General features: G+C 34.6%; 1 protein-coding gene across 1 annotated transcript in view; it reads left to right on the top strand.

Moving 5' to 3' along the window:
- The window catches only part of CHSY3 (chondroitin sulfate synthase 3), a 192,233-nt gene extending 172,728 nt beyond the window's left edge, over positions 1-19,505 (top strand). Inside the window, exon 3 of the mRNA XM_072416002.1 lies at positions 12,744-19,505. Coding sequence (XP_072272103.1) covers positions 12,744-14,306 — 1,563 coding nt within the window. The 3' untranslated portion in view covers positions 14,307-19,505. The remainder of the gene's footprint in view (positions 1-12,743) is intronic.
- The last annotated feature ends 842 nt before the right edge of the window (positions 19,506-20,347 follow it).

Raw genomic sequence — 20,347 nt, 5'->3', positions numbered from 1 at the left:
AGATGCTATATAACAAATGTTGAGCTAAACAGTGCAAGTAAGTTTTCTTGCTTTTCTGCCTGTCTGTTTGATCAAAGCATTGATATGGCAAATGTAGAGGTCATTAGATGTCATAATATTTAATGCTAGATCTGGTTCATTCCAAATTATAGCTTTTAATAAGTGATGAAAGATGCTACGAAAAGAAGGATTTATGTCCATGAATCACCATGCCAAATGCCAGACTAAATAACTACAGTATAACTGAGAAATCTGAGTCATAACTAGAACTCACTGTTTTCAGAAAAGATTTTATCATTGATCATTATTAACTACAATGTTTGATGTTACTGTGATGAAAATGATGGCTAAAAGAAAAACATTATTTTTATTACTACAACAATATAATTTACAAGAGTGACACTTTTTTTTTTTAAAGTTACGGTTGTAAAGCCGCTTTCTTTTAAATGCAAAAATAATTGTTCACAGGACCTTCATGAGAACTCTATATAGCATGGGGTTAGAAACCCAAACCCAAAAAGTATGCTAGACCAAGAGCACTTCTTATTTCGTACCATGACATGCCTTCCCTTCCCGAAACTAACACCAGATGGGACAGTTGTAGCCTCTGTATTGGACTTAACCCCTCTCCTGTCTTTTTAACTTGAGGAGTCTACTTGTGTAATGGAAGAAATTTTCAACGTTAAAGATTTGTTGTCTTCCACTAAACTTTTTATTTCCTACATTTTGACTCAAAAATTATCATATGTGATTTTGAAATCCCCTGAAAGCAAATTTATTTATTTTGGACTGTTCCTGCTAGATACTCCAGTTCTGCATTGTTTTGCCAGATTGAAAAAACCTTGCCCAGTTTATTAGAAGGAACATTTCTCTGTAGGATTTAGCTTGTCATCCAGTTTTATATCAGTAATAAAAGAAAATTTTTCTTTTCAGTTTTGCTTTTTTCATAGTGGTTTGCTGATTTTAAAGCCCAAGTCTTGGATCACAATGAAGCATAAATAAATAGTGGCAGGAATGATGGACAAAATATGCATCCATAGGTACTACCATGGTAAAAATGCCTATTAGTGTAATTTGGGTTTACGGATGAAATAGCTGCAACAGGACATGTCCTTTAAAAACCTAGGAAAGACCTTATGTCTCCATGTTATTATCTTCAGAAATACTTCTATTGGCCTCTGCTACAACAGGAGAAGGCAGAAAAAAGAGCTAAAGTGTCAAAAAAGTTGTGAGCTTTGGCACATATATACTGTATATATGTTACATGTTATTCCTTTGTCAGAGCATGACCAGGGGAAAAGATGCCTGAAATATAGACTTTAATATTCCGTGTAATTATTCCATGAACAGACAATTCAACCAATGTTGAATTAAGGTCTGCCAATATTTTGCCTTTCCTGGTCATCCCTCCCCACCAAAAATCTTATGTTTCCATTGTGAGGTATTCATTGCGATATTAATATAGACTAATGGGTTTGCTTTGAATGAAGTTTTTGGTGATTAAAAGTGATCTAAGTTCTTTGGTGGAATTTACTTTACATTAGTTTAGAAGTTGCATGAGTTCTTGAAGGACTTTGACTTTCAATGGCTCTAATTCTTGCTTCTTGAATATTGTTAAGTAGTGTTTATTCTCAGATTTCTCAGTCTCATTTGGTCAGTCTATACATATTTATGACTTGACTAAGCTTTTTTAGCCTAATATCTGTCTAAGAAAATTGAACTTTACAGCTTTCCAACTTCTACTGCATTGGATATTTATTAGGTTTAACTCAGTCTTTAGCTTGCTAATACTGCGGGAAGTGAAATTGGCACGTATATTGAAGGCTACCATGTCTGTGCACCATTCTAGAAAATCTGTACCCATGAAAAGTCTGAAAGTCTGTTAATGACAGTGCTCATCCTCATAAATAAGTCTGCAGGAAAAAGAGGAGAAGTCTGCACCATGGGTACCAAGAGATCTTCACAAACACCCCCAACCTAGTTATCTTAGTTGACTCATGCATTCAGGTTTGACTGCCTTCTGGTGTCTATGGGTACATTTCTAATGGATTAAGGTGGCAGGGTATTGAAAATGCAGACATTTACAGCATCTCTGGATGCATACATGACTATTATTATTATTATTATACAAAATTTTCACGTTTGTAAAAACATCAACCACTATACAAATTAGCAATACAAACACATCTCTAACGCAGGAAACATAAGAGAATAACATGATTTTAAACACAATCAAGTAGCATTATAAAACAAAAGTAACAAAGGGGATAGAAACATAAGATGAAAGATACATTTTGTAAAGGAAGGAAACATTGCTAAACCAGTGATTGAAGACAATATTTTCTGTTGCCTGTAGAGATGAAATAGCTTTGGTATGAAGAGCATCTTATATAAGATGTGTGAGAATTCTTAAATGTGAGAGCATAAAAAAGTAATTAAAATAGAGAGGAGGTGAGGGCAACTTATAAGAATGGAAGTTAAATATTGAGTGTTGTCTAGAGATGAACTTATGGTATGGAGTGATAAATTTGGCCTAGATTGGTGGAAGGTTCTACCTAACTTTTCTGTGACACTGAGAAAACATTTTTATCCGTTGCGTATAAATGTTAACAGATGCTTAGCCAAGGTAAAAGTGCGGTCATTTTGACTGCCAACTCATATAAAATAACTGAACACATTGTTAGTGAACCCTTTACAAACCAGGTTATTAGGTATATTTAATTTTTTTTACCTGAATATATATATATATATATATATAATTGATTATTTATATTAACATCACCAAGTACTGTCCCTGTTTTTATTTATAATAAAACTCATTTTTACAGCATCATTCATATGGCCCCACAGATATTCATGGTGGATAAATTCCACAGATATTCCACAGATATCCATGGTGGATTAATGCACTATTGATTTGGAACCACTGGTATGCAATCCTATAGAGGAAAGCACAGCAGGATGCCTCTTGCTGAACCTTTATAGAACAGAACAGTGCTGTGTACAGTGCTCATTCATTCATTTTACACTGCAAATGATCACAAGTTGTAAACACGGGAGAATATACAATCTCTACTAAGGGTCCGGGCCAAGATTCAAACCTAGAACCACAGTCCTACACCTAAAAAAACAACATTCTGTAAACCTGATCAATGACTTTGATCCCAGAGGATTGTTTCGCTCATCTCTGGTCACAACTGCATCAATAGCAACAATGCCAAGATTTCTAAACTTGAATATATTTAACTAAACTTGAATATATTTTAAGTTTGAAAAAAAGAGGAGAATAAGTCTGCACCTAAACCGCACAGATGGAAAAACGCAATATCATTTCTTTATTTACAAGCTGTAAAAATAACCCCAGCTGCTTCAATGAAAATGAGAAAAAAGTGTGAAATCAACAGAATTTGAATTTGTTCTTTGAACATCTGTTCGGCATTGGTATCAGATTTCATTAATTTCCCATAGACATTCAAGAAAAATTCTGAGATACAGTCTTGTGTTAGCAAATCTATTTTGGTGAGCAGTACATGCTATTATGTAAAGTAGATGGCAATGTCATCTTTTTTTAACTGGTTCAACTTCTACATGATTTAAAACTAAAAACTGTGTTATTATCTTAACAATATATGTAAAGCACCAATCAAAAGAAGCTAAGCATTAAAAAACTGTGGATGGTGCTAATCAGTCTTGTAGAAAAGTTGTTGCCTATACGGTGAACAGTACTTTTAAAAAATAATGCTTTTCTATACTAAACAGGTGCAGTTGTTTACTTCTAATCATTTATCCTTCTACATCAGCCTAACCTTGCTTTGTATGATATTCTGATCTTGAAAAGGAACAAAATGCTCCTAAATGTTCTCCAATTCCTAATAAATATGAAGTTCCTCACCCACGATCTGTAGATTAACATTCACCTGAACAGTCATCCTGAAGAAACATTAATCACATGCTGAAAAAACATTAATGCTGTCAGACCCGGCTTTCATCATGTAGTCTCTCATGACATAATCAGCTACGATATAGTGAACACATCCCAGTGCTGCAGAATGGAGGTTTGTGTTCAGAAGAACATAGTCTTTTAGGCTGTGTGTGTTTGCAACCTGAAGATTTCACTGCTTAACACTGTAATTCTCAGATACAATTACATTATAAATATAAATATTGTGATGTTGAGGTGGGAGGGATTAGCCTCTACAACAGCACGCAGCAAATATGGTAAAAACGACAGTCTCTTTATTTTTTCCCAAAATAAGTTTCTTCAGAAAAAAAAATGAAAAACCTAAGGATAATCCAGCTGGTAACCACAGTCATACAGTCCTCTACAGCCCAAGGTAGCCAATAGCCAAACAGTCCATGGCTTAACAAGCAGCCATTGGATCCAGGAACTCCTCAGCCGAGCTCACCTCCATGCTACGGGCCTGCAGCTTCACTGCTGCATTCCCAATAAAACATAAATATCACCACACTTGTCTCCTTTTATAGCAATAGCTCCTATCTAGATGAAGCCAATACAGGTGTATACCTGGATGGAATGGAAAGGCCCACCCTGTACCCTCCTTCCCATTCCAGAGCCCTAAAACAAATAACCCTAGATAGGTTCCTAGTAATTTTGGACTCCTTCACAGAACACAACCTGTTTTCAGAGAGCCCCAGTAGTTTCCACCCCTAGTTAGAGTTGAAACAACCCCTTTACATTTTGCCTGAAAGGCCATAGTACTAGCATTCATTTGCAACCATAATACAAAAAAAGTCCTAATTTTAAGTGTCTGAATTCCACTCTAGGTTATTTCCTTTTTTTGGTACCTTGGTGTACATATGGGGTTGTGTTGTTTACAAGGCTCTGCTAATATTTTACAGCAAGACACAACATCCGATTTTTGATAAACCAATAGTTTTGCCATCTGTTTGACATGTGACCTCTAAAGTCAAACTATGTTGTGGTTAATGTGCTATTTTCCATTATATGTTCAAAGCCAAACTGATCACATGTTGTGTTTATCAAATTCATGGTGATTAGCAAGTCCATTTTTGGAATCAGGGGCAAGCTTTAGATAAACATCATCTGATGTGTATTAAAATGGCATTCTGTTATTAAGTTAATGCTTTGATCCATGCCTTTAGGGTTAGGATGATTTTTATTCCTTTTTTTTATATATGGAAGAAACACTGGGCTAACGGGAAACACGGTTTATTAAATAAAGCAGTGCTAGAAGCAAAATGCTAAATGCCAAGTGTTGTAACTCATAGCAACCATAGCACTGAAAAATGTTTTTTAAAAGTTTTACTATTTACGTTTAAATTAAGAACAAAGTAATACAATTCTGTAATGCCCCATCTTTTTTTTTTTTCATTACAATTATTTTTTTCTATTAGGTGTGGCTTTATTATGCAGAAACAAGACATCCTTCATTTAAGAATGACAGATATATGTATAAAAAAAATCCTGCATACTGCTTAGTCCATTGCAATTATAATCAATACAGTTTCTGCTTTCACAGTAGCAATGCCCACCTAGCGAGTACAACAACTGTTTGGCTAGTTTCCATGGCAATAAATAATAGGTTTCCATTTGCATGCTGTGAAAAATAAATCACATTTTAATATTCATTTTTTTTACCCACGTTGATTTAAAAATACAATTTATTTTTTGATACCCTTACCAATATCCTATTTTTTTCCGGGCAAAGTTAGTGTCATCTGGGTTCTCTTCAAACATCTGTTATGTTTAGGTTAAACAATTAGGCATAAAGAAATAAACAAAAAAAAATATATGTTTAATCAATGTCAGTGGATTTTATTACAGTAGTTATATATGTGTTTTTGTAGCTATACATTTGTATTTCTGTTAAATAGCCAATCAAACACAAGGGTAAAAAAAGGTTGTTATTGCACATGACTAGAACGAGGGTTATTAAATCAACCTTGCAGTCTCTCCTAATTTACTTGGAACATTCATTTCCAGTGCTTAGAGCATAGTTTCAGCTAAAATATGTAAGCTGTCCTGATATAAAAGTGTCTCTAACACTAAGTTTTTGTGTGTTTATCTGCACCCCAATCACTGTGTAAAACAAGTCGTACTTGTAATTGACTTGTGCAATTATAGGGCAGTACAGCTATCCGTGGATAAACAACCGCAACATGCAAAGTTTTGTAGGTGGCAACTGAAGATAACCACATATCCAGATAATCCTCATAATTACAATGGAGGCAGATACCCATCTGACAAATGGCTAGAAATCTGAAAAATACCCTGTATACTACGATTTCCATGTATTTATTGTCATTATGTATTTATCTACCATAGTACATACACTTCATTTACAGAGTGCACATTCACATCACTAATTTACCATAGGAACCAACAAACTAATATCCTTACCAAAGTCTAATGACCTCTAACACACTGTAAAGACAATTACCCTACCAGTGGGTTAAATTCACTAATATCCTTCAAGACTGGAGAAGGTAGATCATCATGGGAAAGCCAAGGTGATCCAGAAAACCTGAAAAATGTCTTACAAATTATTTGCTATTAGGTGGCTAGACCAGATCAAGGCAGATATTAACAAGAATATCTATATGGTACAGTCAAAATTGCATTTGTGCCATTTCAGGTGTTTGTAGGCACCCACAGTGAGAGCCAGAAATAATTACAAAAAATGTAGTATTGTAGGAGGGTTCAAAAAAAAAAAAAACATAATAGTAGATCAGCTACCTAATGAGCTTTCAAATGTTTGCTATGCCATAGACGAGGGTTGCAAAGTTTTGCTACCAAAACAGCTATTGTTGTTAGAATTTTCAGGAGATGGCTATATATAATTCTTATAAAACACTACTTAATTGGTTAATATGGTATTTAAAGAGCAATTTACAAGATAGCTGGTATGGACTTTAATTGGTACCACATCCCAAATATGGATACAATATTTATATACAACTATGATAACATGATTTGCAAGGTTCCCAGAACAAAACAGATATGTTAAAAAATCAATTATTTTATTTATACAATATTCATTCTAGTAAAAGCATTGCATGGCATTTAAAGAGAAAATGTTTGTATATATAATAATGTATTGTGCATATTTTATAAAATCTTCTTTGTGAAAACAAACAAACAATTCTCAGTGGATACAATAAACACTTAAACAATGTGTGTAAGAAAAAGAGAAAACAATGGGTATTACATGAAATTCATGAAGATGGATATCTTGATATTGTACCTAGTAATATGAAAATTGTCTCAGAGGTGATGTTAAGCTTTAAACTTTCCTTCATACATAACTCTAATAATAGTTCAGAAAACTGAGAAAGCCAGAAGTCTTATAGATCTATAACCTACCCTGTGTAAATATTAAAGTCATGTTCTTGTCATGCTTATGTTATTTTAATTTTCTGTTAGCTCCAGGGATGCTTAAAATTCATGATAAAACTTTAATGCTGATAAAGTCAGTTGGAAAGAAGCTTGACTTAATCTCTTCTGAGTCTAATCAACAAGAAAGAATTCAGCCTAAAATAGCATTGAATGTGAGAATGTGCTCCGGAAATCTGTTTGTTTAGCTGACTTTGGAACCATGACCAAATCCAATGCTTATTCCATCAAACCTAGTTAGGGACAAACTGTACAATAAACAAATATTTATTATTATTATGTAGTATATTATTATTATTGGTATTTATATCGTGTCCACATGCTACACAGCATTTTACAGAGTCTATAAAAGTGAAATAAGCATATAATGCTGAATCTAGTAAGCATTTTGTCATTTAATATTGCAGTCATCTTTTAATTCACTGTGAACCATGATATTTTTGCTTGGACTTCTTGGGTATTAAGAGTTGGAGTTTTCCAAGCTTTTTCTATAGTTACTGGGCCTGATTTATTACAGCTCTCCAGGGCTGGATAGGATACACTTTCATCAGTGAAGCTTAGTGATCCAGCAAACCTGGAATAGATTTTCCAGGTTTGCAAATGTTTTTAATCCTGGACCAGATCCATACCAGGTTTGCTGGATCACCCAGCTTCACTGATGAAAGAGTATCCTCTCCAGCCTTGCACAGCTTTATTAAATCAGGACCACTGTATGAATATGTATGCTAATAGCTTGAACTGGGAGTCTATGATTCTCTCTGGTTTCTTAAGTAATAAATCTATTAAAAAATCTGTTGGTAGATTTTGCATTAGTTGTAGCATTTAGTAGGTGTGGAGAGTAACCACACATGTCAAGCGCCACTCTCAGTACAACCTTTAAAGCGCTACAGGGAAGATCCTGGATTAAATTCTCTATATGAGAATCAGATTCTATCTAGAAACTAATTTCTAGCTTGTCTTAACTATGTTAGAACTTTATTTGGCTGATTGGTTTATTTGGGACCTGACACAATTTCTAGTTTCTTGTCCTATTTGGGTTTGTGAATAGGAATGAGCTAAACATGTTTAGTGGTCAATAGGGAGGAGTACAAAGGAGATACTTTACTACATAAATGAAGGCTCTTTAGACATTTAGATTTAAAGAATTTTAAGAGATGGATTGGATTGGCAAGAGATGGATTCTAGGGTGAACGGTAATAATAGCATATGTTGCATAAATTTTGAGTTGAGAATGTTGGAAGTTCTGTTTGGAGAAATTTGATCTCTTTGGGTACAGATTCAAAGCTGTTGATCCTTATATTAGAGCACAGCTTATAAAGATCGATAATATCAAGATCATAGCAATGCCTAAAGCTGTATGGGTTTTTATTATGTTGAACAAAGAGGAGGTAATGAAGAAAATACTGGCAAGGTAGAAGGAAAGATTAAAAGTTTGCTGTGAATTCTAAAACAATAAAAATTCACCTTATTAACTTTTACTATCTATATCAATAAAATAAAAAATAGTAGGTCCATCCAAATGGAAAAGGAGAGATACCATCATTATTTCCAACTTTACAGCTGCTATTTAGGGATTGCATAAGCAAGATAATAGGAGAACACTATAATAAGAGAAAGAACAATTAAAACTTACAATAGTCTCTTTGCTTTCGTACTGTTAGGTGGAATTGAATAACCCTGAAAGTCACGTTTCAACCTCCATAATTGCATCCAGTTCTTGGTTAATAGCCAGAACCAAATAAATGGGATGAGTAGGATAAAATGTAGGCTTTATTATGTTCACCAAACAGCTGTTCAGTTAACAACTAACAAAGTATATACTCAGTCACAGGAACTGGAAAAGTAGCCACACCAAACTGATTGTATTTTGGGAAAAATGATGCTGTCCTTCTTTCTTGTGGTGTTAGGCCAGTTTAAGAATTGTGTGACAAAGCTCCTGGTTGTTCTATAATTTTATAATATATGCTTCCTGACATTTGTAGACGAAGTGCTATAAAATACATTGGAGCTGTCACTGTCCAAAAGACACTTCAGGAGAATAGGCTAAATATTGATAAGCACAGTGGTAACATAGGGGTTGGCTGGAGGAACCATACTGCATGGTCGTGGACACAAAATCTGAAAGACATGGCAGTGCTTAAAGTGCTTGAAATAAGCAATAATTTTCTTTGTCACCCACCCGAGATGTTAATATTTAGCTTTTACAAGGTACCTGTTATTCAGTAACTTTAGTATAACAATGTGGTTGCCTCATACTTGATGTATGGAATTTTTGATTCCATAACTCTGATATCTAGTTGTAGTAGTTTTATCCCCAAATTGTTCTCTATTAGGTCACACTTTCCTTATTTGTTCCCCTGCTCTGCTAAAACATATCTGTTCAGTAAGGCCAAAATAAATACACACTTTCTATACTAAAGTTTTTTTAGCATTGTTCCAAATTCTTTGTGGCATACAAAGAAGTAGGTGTTCCGTAGCCCTAACCGAATACCTGCTTCTAGGGTGAAAACACTGTCCTACCAATATTACAGAACAGTGAAAATAATGGAAAATAAACTAATTACAGAAAACTTAATTAGCCACTGCTTCTAAAGCTACATACACACTTCCAATTATTATCGTTGGAAAACGAACGACGAACGTTCCTGCACGATATATATGAACGATCGTATAGCACCGATCCTGCACATAGAGTTAACGACACGATCGTTCGTAGATATTGTACACACAATAGATACGATCGTTTGAGCGATAGAGGAACTATGTGCACGACAGGAAAGTGAACGGACGTTCGTTCATCACGCATGCTCAGACCATGGACAATCAATGAACGACCGTACACACGAACGATGTTCAACGATCGTCGCCCAATCCGATCCGTCGGTCCGGTCGTTCGTTTCCAGCGACTTTCCTCGTTCGTCGGCGTCGTTGGTTACTTTTTTACGAACGATTTTTTGCCCAATCGATCGTTCGTCGTTCGATTGGAACGATAAAAATTGGAAGTGTGTACGCACCTTAAGGACTGGTAAATTGCACTTTATCATATTGTTTGTCTACTTTTATTGTTATAACACTGCCATATAATTTATAATGTACTTTATTTATTTGCAGAGTGTAAAGTTTGTGTAGAGGATATAATAAGCTTCCAGGTCATGTGTATGTGTACAGTATTTTGTAAAAGTAGTGTTTTTCAGGCTAACTATATAAATCTTTTTAAGCAATTCTTTGCCTCTAGCGAGGATCCATTCCTGGGTAAGGAATAAACCGTATTAGACGTTCATAGCTAGGGGATAAAAGAAAATATATGAAAGGGTTTTAAAGAAACTAATAACTCTTTCCTAAAAAGAAGGTTTAACCACTCTCTTACAAAATTAGATTAAAACCTCTACAACTAAAAGTTTTACTGTGACACAAAGCCATATTCTTTTTATGTTTGTTTAAAATATGATAAAAAGAAAGGATAAAATATATTCTCTACCCTTCGATGTTCTTAAATATTATGTTGAGATGACCTTTGGAGCATGGTGAATTATTACTCTGGAGGAGAATTTTCACTTAGCCTAGTGAATAAGGTGACAATCTGCTGACTTCAGATATGCAATGAAGTGCAACACAAAAAACAAAACAAATAATTGTTTTTACATTTCCTTTCATGAGATTGGGTAATCTATGCAAGCTTTTTTACTTTACTTGTAGCTATTGGCTGTTGTTGCATCTGTAACTCCATCTTGTGACCACGTTAGGACGGCTGTTGGTCCATATGACAATCACAGTTTAGTGCACAGTTACTATTTAGGCAAATGGGGAAACATACACTGAATGTTGCATGTTTTATATTTTAGTTGAATAAGGAAGATATTTGTTAAAGGAACTTTGAAAGTCTAACACCTCACATTGAACTTTTATGGTTATTTTCAGCTCTGTGACTATATATGACCCTAGGCACTTTAATTCCTATGATTTGAAGCTTGTAATTAAAAGTTTACCTAAACGTGTTATTGTGACATCATGGTGTGCATTAAGACGCTATTTAAATTAGCAACCTTTATCCTGTGTTAGCACAAACTTGTAGAGGATTTAATGGATGTTCTGGCTTAGAGCTCACAGTAAATGGATATAAGTCTGCCACAATATAAACAATGTAGATGTGAATGGAACACTCAGCTGGTTGCATGTAGAGAATGCAGTAAGAGGAGCACCATAATATTGTTCATGTGTGGACAATTCCATAATATGTTTATCAAACGTTGAACATTTGGTTTACATATATAGTGCTCATAATAAAGCAATAACTAGAGTTAACATTAAATAAGGTTACTTAAATGAACAATTCAGCTAATTGATATCAAATGTAAAACAGATCTCTTAGGGCATTTTATATTCTGTATCTAAAACATTTATATACTAAACATTCTGTTAGGGGGTCCTGGCAATGAAAGTTAATCCACACTTGGAAAGATTGATAAGTATTTATTTAAAATTACCTCATACAAAATAGGATGTAAGAGACATTTTAGAATATTTTTTATATCAAGCTAGTAAAACTTGAAAAAGCAGTACATAAAATATGCTTTTATCTTGACTTTTAGCCTCCTTAATAGGCCCCACTGTATCCAATTCTATGGTAGGATGCCATGGTGCATTAGCCTAAAATCATTTTGCAGTCTTTATTTAAACTAACAAAAGGCATTTTCCATACTTGACAGCTTAAGTTACATTATGGTTACTAATAAGGGGAATTTTTAGTGCACAATGGTGCTATGGGATTATCGCATGTGTACTTAGGGGCAGAGAGACTGAAGATTTGCTTTTCCCAAACCTACATTTTCTTTTGACAAAACTGAATGGTAATTTTCCTTGTTTCAGATATTTTCTTGCATAATTGGAATAGGAGTTTTACATGATCAGAATATACTATAGAATACTCAGAGGTTAGTGGGAATAAAAGCTGGCAGTATTACAGGCATCACAGCTCATCAAATCACAGGTCCCTGAGGTTCAAAAAGATCATTTAAAAGAGTAATTTGCATGTACCTCCCTGTGCTTGGTTTCAGGTAATAAACCTAAAATCCTTATCTAAATCTGGTGACAGGGGCACCTTAAATAATTTGTCTTCTATGTAAATGTACAGTTCTGGATGTAGAAATATAATTATACTCAGAAAACGAGGCTAATGATTATAACCTGTGTTCAGGTGTTCATGTTCATGTGTTCAGGTTATTTTACCACTGTACAGAGTTACAAATTGTAAGCGTACAATATTTGAATTTATTTGCTGTTACCATTTTTTGTTTGTTTTGAACAGTATTTGACATGCTGACTTATTTCCACACACCAACTTAACAACTTCTATTTGCTTTCTTTCTAGATGCAGCAACTATTCCATGAAAATTATGAACACAACCGAAAAGGATATATTCAAGATTTGCACAACAGTAAAATTCATACAGCTATAACATTACACCCTAATAAAAGACCAGCATACCAGTACCGACTGCATAATTATATACTGAGCCGGAAGATTTCTGAACTACGCTTTCATACCATCCAGCTTCACAGGGAAAGTGTTGTGATGAGCAAGCTCAGTAACACAGAGATAAGCAAACTAGACCAGCAACTTGGTATGATGCCATCTTTCAATAGATTTCAGCCACGGGAAAGGAGTGAAGTAATTGAATGGGAGTTTCTCACAGGAAAACATATTTATTCAATGTCTGCAAATGCTCCACCATGCCAGAGTCTAAATAACCTTCTCAAGGTGTCTTTGGATGACACAGTGATGCAAGTCATGGAAATGATCAATGAGAACTCAAAATCAAGAGGAAGGTTAATCGATTTCAAAGAAATCCAGTATGGGTACCGAAGGATTCATCCTATGTATGGAGTAGAATATATATTAGATTTGTTGCTGTTATATAAAAGGCATAAAGGAAGAAAGGTAACTGTTCCAGTAAGGAGGCATGCTTACCTACAACAATCATTTAGCAAGCCATTTTTCAAAGAGGAAGAAGAGTTGGATGTGCAGAGCTTTCTCCAGAACATTAATAGTGATACTCAGTCCTTTTCGTTTTTTTCCAATTCCTTGAAAATGTTTTCTGCCCTTCATGTGACTAAAGAAATGAAAGAAAACATCAACAAAAAAATACATTTCCTTGTCCCTCTCACCGGAAGGTATGATATCTTTACAAGGTTTATGGAAAACTTTGAGAAAGTCTGTCTGATTCCAAAACAGAATGTGAAGCTGCTGATTATTTTATTTAAATCTGAAAAAGACTTGGACTCCAATAAGCACATGGAACTCATGGCAGAATACCAAACTAAATACCCACAAGTGGAAATGTCAATCATGGAAATGTCAGGACCATTTTCCAGGGGGCTGAGTCTGGAAAAGGGCTCGGCTCTATATGACAATGACACACTGCTGTTGTTTTGTGATGTAGATTTGATCTTCACATCAGATTTTCTACAGAGATGCCGGGACAACACTGTTCAAGGACAGCAAGTTTATTACCCAATTGTATTCAGTCAATATGATCCAAAAGTAGTTTATGGAGGTAGTCCTCCTGCAGACAGCAACTTTGTTTTTACAAAGAAAACTGGATTTTGGAGAGACTACGGTTTTGGGATTACTTGTATATATAAAAGTGATCTGCTAAAAATTGGTGGGTTTGATACCTCTATTCAAGGTTGGGGATTAGAAGATGTGGATCTCTTTACTAAAGTTCTGTCCTCAGGGCTAAAGCCCTTTCGGAGTCAAGAAACGGGGGTAGTTCATGTGTTTCATCCTGTCCAATGTGACCCTAATTTAAACCCTAAACAATATAAAATGTGCTTGGGTTCTAAAGCAAGTACATTTGCATCTGCTGCTCAATTAGCAGAAATATGGTTAGAGAAACATTTAGGTTTCGGCTTTAACAGAACTCACTCCTGACATGCCAACTCTGATGCTAGGGGGAGTTTACCTCAAAATAGGACAAGATGGTTTTAAAACTCCTCTGTGTCTTCCAAAGGATATCCGCTGTTATCACAAACTCTACTGATGACCAGTCTTTTAATTCCCTACTGAAGATGACTTCACTGTTTCCCACATGTGTGTTTTGGATATGAGCTATCAGTAATATGGTCTTACGGAGCACATTGATCAAGACCATAAAGGTTTTTTTTTTATATTTTTTGGTTTTTGTTTTGTTTTATTGTTTTTTTTTAACAGAAGATGGTTCTTAATGGGGAGTAGAATGCAATATGACTTATTGTATTTGTTAATGTGACCCAAATTTTTGCTGGCAAAGGTACCACAAAAGTGCATTAATGCTTCCCTTTGGGAAGAGACATGAGTTTTATAATTTATAAAAAAAATGACTTAAATATATAAACACTACTTTTGTTCATCTTTAGAATTTTTAAAATTAAAAGATAATTATGATTGTATCTTTATTTTTTAAAATTATATTGACAAGGGACTTTTCATGAACTTTTGGTACTGGCTACCAAAGTCCAAAATGTCTTACTATGCGTCCATTTCAGAATGTTTTGCTCCTAATGTAAACTGAATGCCAGGGAAGATGGGTATATCAACATTGAAGAAATGTCAATTGTATAATCCATTTTTTATTAGCTGGCAAGAGGATAATTGAAATGAACACTTTTATTTATAAGGAAAGACTGTGTACTTTTTTTTTCTTAAATATGCAAAATGTGCTTTTTAAAGGTAACTCAGACCACCAATGTATTTTGGTTCATTTTGATTAATTTGCCCTTGTGATGTCATGAGTTAATATGGTAAATTAATGGGTGCTTAAAGGTGCAGTGCTACTTACATTGTCTTAAAAATATCTATATCATTCACCGGTGACAGTGAAATATACTATTAAGTATTAATCACTTTTGTGAAGGATAATAATGATTAACATATCTATTTCTTTTGTGTGCCAATTACTGTAGCAGCCTATAGCCCCTAAAAATAAACAAGAATTTTTTATAGAGGATCATTGGAGCTGTCTAAAGTTCGAAAGTGTAATGTACTATTACTGTTGACTGAATGTACAAAACATATTTCTATACTATGGTGCTTTACAACACTTCCCTCAGGACAGAATACAAATCCTGTTAACAACATAATGATGAACTGTTGCATTAGGCCAGCTTTTGGTACCATTCTGCTACTGTACCTCTAAAGACAATAACACTTGTAGCAGACAATCAATATATTTCATGGTTTTATATATTAATAAAAATCAGCGTTACTTCATGCAGTAATTAGCTCATAGGGCAAAGACTTGATCATATATCACATCTTCACATTACATCTGTGAGCTCCACCATGCTGTTTCTATGCTTGGTGTTTGCACAGTAAAAAGAGATTTTTCCTCTTGCAATGTAAAATAAAATATGCAATCATATTTATTATAAGTCACCCCTGGATCAAGGTCATTAACAAACGTTTATCTGGGCAGCTCTGGGCAAATCATTGCTCCAATAACATGCAGCTTCCTCTTTTTTTATCATAAACAGTCAAATCCCAGGATATTAAAGGCCTTGCTAATTCTCTAGTGGTAAAATGTCAAAAATGTAATTTTAAGTGTATGTAAACCTATCTACACTCCTCTACCTGCACTGTTTCTAAATAACCACACTAAGCAATTCAACCATATACAGCAGCAAAGTAATTAATGGAAAAAATCCAGTTATTGGCAAAAAAAATTAAGGCAGTTTATGTGATCTGGATGATCTGTATCCTTGTTCCCTGCCCAGCATCCTCTGATTTGTTGGCAATTTTAGGTCGCAGCTAGAACTTCTTTTTCTTTCCATAAAGTTTATTCAGTTGTTATTTAGCTTTATTCAGACTTATATAGGTAAGGAAGTCTGATCGACTGACATGGCTTCTAGGCATTTCTACTTTACCGTAAAACTTTAACATAAAATAAACATCACAAATAAATAAACAGTACAGAAATATCATTTGGGTTTACTGATACTTTAAATCCTGCCTCTCAATAAGAGTAAGTAGAAGACCAATCTTTGATGTGCAAATGCATTGCTGCTTGAATGTGTAGAAGGAAATGGAAAGCAATATTTAGCATGAGATGTCCCCAGGCGTCTTGAAGGAAACTTCCTATCAAATGTCCTATCAAAAAAAAACTTTGATTAGAGAAAATATACAATTCTTGGGAAGTTGCCAAATCATTTAAAGACACACAGTTCCACATACTGTGAAGATAATGCAATCTTGTGGCTAAACCATAGAAATATACTGGCTTCAAAAATGTATCATCATTTAAATTCAGGGAGGGTTTTATAACTGGAGGGGCACAATTAGCTTAGCAGAAATAAACTGCTAAGGGGAATCTATAATGTTAGCAAAGTTTTTAGGCATGTGTTAATGTGATTATGTTAATGTAATGTGATTACATTAATGTAAATAACCTGATCAAGGTAAGGTAATGCTATAAAACTTCCCCTAGTGTGCTCAGACTGACTGAAAACATTACGTTATGCAATTTATCCTTTACAACCTTCATCTCAACATTTGTTAAAAAGAGATCTTGATCCCATTGTACGATATACTGATAAAGAAAAAAATATATATATCCATATAGATATATATATATAGAAAACATTTACCAAAAAGTATTTAAATATGAATGTCACATGAAAATATACTTTTTCATAAAAGTAACAACCCTACGTTAATACCGGTACTTGCTGCATGTGTTCTTTAGTTTTCCATTAAAGATCTATGAATGCATATGATCTGCTTGTGAGAACGGGCAGTGATCAAAAATCCTTTTAAGCACTAAGGGGGAATTACAATGAAAATTAATTGCTAAAGGAAGATTATTTCCTGTTTCCCACTGTATCTGAAATGAAGCCAGCATCAACACTGGGAAATTAGAAGCAACTGTGCAGGCTACAACGGCTATAAAAGCAGACAGGGAAGAAAATACCTTTTTTAATCACCAGAGAACAAAACAGTTACACAAAAAATATCAAAACAGCTGCAAGAATCTGGTTTTATGTCTGCTGATACATATTTTTAGCAAATTACATTTCTGCAAGTGACTTCATTAACCAATAGTACTGGACTCTGAATATGGTTTCCACCAGTTATCAGTTAAGTTATTGACTATAAACATTGTATAAATATTAACCTATATAATGATTTACATATTGTCCAAGAACGAATACAAAATGAGCATAACATTGAAAGGATCTGCAGGTTTCTTGGCTCTATTCCTCTCAGATCTCTCACCATCCCAGTGTCCCTCACTGTATCAGGCGCGCCCGGGAAGAATCACTGACACATACATCTGCATGGTATCAAGCAATCTTCAACTTTATTGTAGCAAACATCTGGTTTATATAATAAAACAATATATCCTAGCGCATGCTATCTATCAGAATAGATAGATACTAGTTTATCTATTCTAGATCTGAAATTAATTGGCTACATATTTTCAGACACGTACAAAACACCTTGTTATTAATAAACAATCAACATTATCTGAGTTTAGCAGAAATAACAAGGACACTCGTCTTGGCAGAACATCATGTTTATAGAATCTAAACAACCAAGGAATACATTCATAACTAAGCTAGAATCTGAAACAAAATGGAGTGTCTCAGGCAACAAAATGGAGTGTCTCAGACCCTTTCAAACATATATCTAAAACAGTCAAATACCATAACCCTGATTCAATTTCAGAAACAGAAAAAGTTTTGGCTTTCCTTAATGTAGCCAAATTCTACTTCTTTCCTTGTCCACATGACGGCCTGTGAAAGTAGGATGAGGGATAAAAGATGCATTTGTCACCAAGGCAGAAAGACATATACAGTAATATCAAACGGAGGTAGGTTCTCATTCTTCTGCATCTTACTAAAAAAAGAAGGGTTGCCTCATAACTCTAAGCACACACAATACAAGGAACCTTTCCATGCTCTACAACAAGAGCTCCTGTTTTTTCCTTTTTAGAGGTACTTGCTTTTCGTTACATTTGCTGTCACTTTACATTATGTAATATTTGGGTTGGGCCTGGCAGCTGATTCTCCAAACATGGGGCAAAGGAAAATGCACCAAAACGGAGCAGATGTCTGTAGCAGCACTTTTTTTTCATTTGATACAAAAAGGCTTGTTTAGTAACTAGGATTATAGCTTCACTTGTTCCCCAGTTTCTTTGCTCCATCTTTTGTAAATCAGTCTGTACAATATGTGACAGTACTGGGTACCAATTATTAGCTGCTATCCTCATATAAGGAAGTGTGCCGATCAACAGTAACTGTCGAGAAATTCAATTGTATTGACTATACAAATTATACACCTTTAAAAAGGTGACTGCACGAAGGAAAATCATTACAACAACCAAGTATATTACATTTGTTGAGAGAACTTTTGCCAGCGATTCTCTATAAAACAGTGTTCTTTGAAAAGGTACAGGACTGTACTTTTAATATAGATTTTTAATATGTGCAGACATGTTATTGATTGCATTGTCTATTGAGACTATTTATGCTTGTCTCTGTAGAGCCATTCTTGTTTTTTAATATGTATTATTTAAGGTATTATTGGTTACTTGCTGGTCTGGTAACTTATGCAAAATATTCAATTTTTTCCTTTGTTAATTTTTATAAAATATTGCATTTCTTTAAGATCATTGCACTTTTGTGTCTGTAGCATATTTATTTAGCACAATAAAACTTCTATATAGCCCCAAAATCAAAACTACACAACGGGTATTTTCTGCTAAGGAATAAGAGGTTCAAAGTAAAAAACATTTACTATTTGCTGTAGAAAGAGATATTATAGAATGATATTGGAAACTAAAAAAAAACAAAACAATATTACGTGAAGTATGAAAAAAATATATTATCTCTGACTCCAATCAGACCTCAATCCAGTTTGCCCAGATTCCCTTAAACCATCTTAGTGAAGAGTACATGTGTCCCAGGTAAATATTCTGGACTGAACTAATTATGTGCACATTATACAATTATTTACAGTGCATTTATCTTGTAAAATATTAAAGCTGGATAAACATGATTATTTCCTTATTGACATACAATGTTTGTAGTTTTCAAACCAAAGGTAAATTAAACTTTATCTATATTGATTACTTTGCCTAGCTGACAAACTTAAGGTGCGTACACACTTCCAATTTTTATCGTTCCAATCGAACGACGAACGATCGATTGGGCAAAAAATCGTTCGTAAAAAAGTAACCAACGACGCCGACGAACGAGGAAAGTCGCTGGAAACGAACGACCGGACCGACGGATCGGATTGGGCGACGATCGTTGAACATCGTTCGTGTGTACGGTCGTTCGTTGATCGTCCATGGGCTGAGCATGCGTAATGAACGAACGTCCGTTCACTTTCCTGTCGTGCACATAGTTCCTCTATCGCTCAAACGATCGTATCTATTGTGTGTACAATATCTACGAACGATCGTGTCGTTAACTCTATGTGCAGGATCGGTGCTATACGATCGTTCATATATATCGTGCAGGAACGTTCGTCGTTCGTTTTCCAACGATAATAATTGGAAGTGTGTATGTAGCTTTAGATCGTACTTATATCACTTATATCAGCTACAGTACAATTTTTGCTTAGATTATCCACTTATGACTAACTGAGATTGATTTACCAAAGAAATAAACGCCAAGCAAAGCAAAGTGAAGTATCCCAATGCAAGGGATAGGTTACTCAGCTTAGTAAATGAGATGAAGCTCTACATATGCCAGTTGTCCAATCGTTTGCGAAAACATTTTTTGTTTCTTTCTTTTAGATTTTCTTGCACCTTATTTGGTATTCTTTGCAAAGTAGATTTTCAAATCTTTCACTAAACTAAGTAAACTGACCCTTGCAGAATGATAATTCTACAGTAAATGAACAGCCTAAATTCCCCTAGTAAACAGGCATCATGCATCTGAAGCAACCACTTCACTACAGCAAGATGTCATCAGCCTTATTTCTGGAGG

Source organism: Pyxicephalus adspersus, chromosome 6 (genome assembly GCF_032062135.1).
Source record: "Pyxicephalus adspersus chromosome 6, UCB_Pads_2.0, whole genome shotgun sequence".
In the NCBI taxonomy this organism is placed as follows: domain Eukaryota; kingdom Metazoa; phylum Chordata; class Amphibia; order Anura; family Pyxicephalidae; genus Pyxicephalus; species Pyxicephalus adspersus.
Note: the sequence above shows the minus strand (reverse complement) of the source record. Positions and strands in the feature narration are given on the sequence as shown.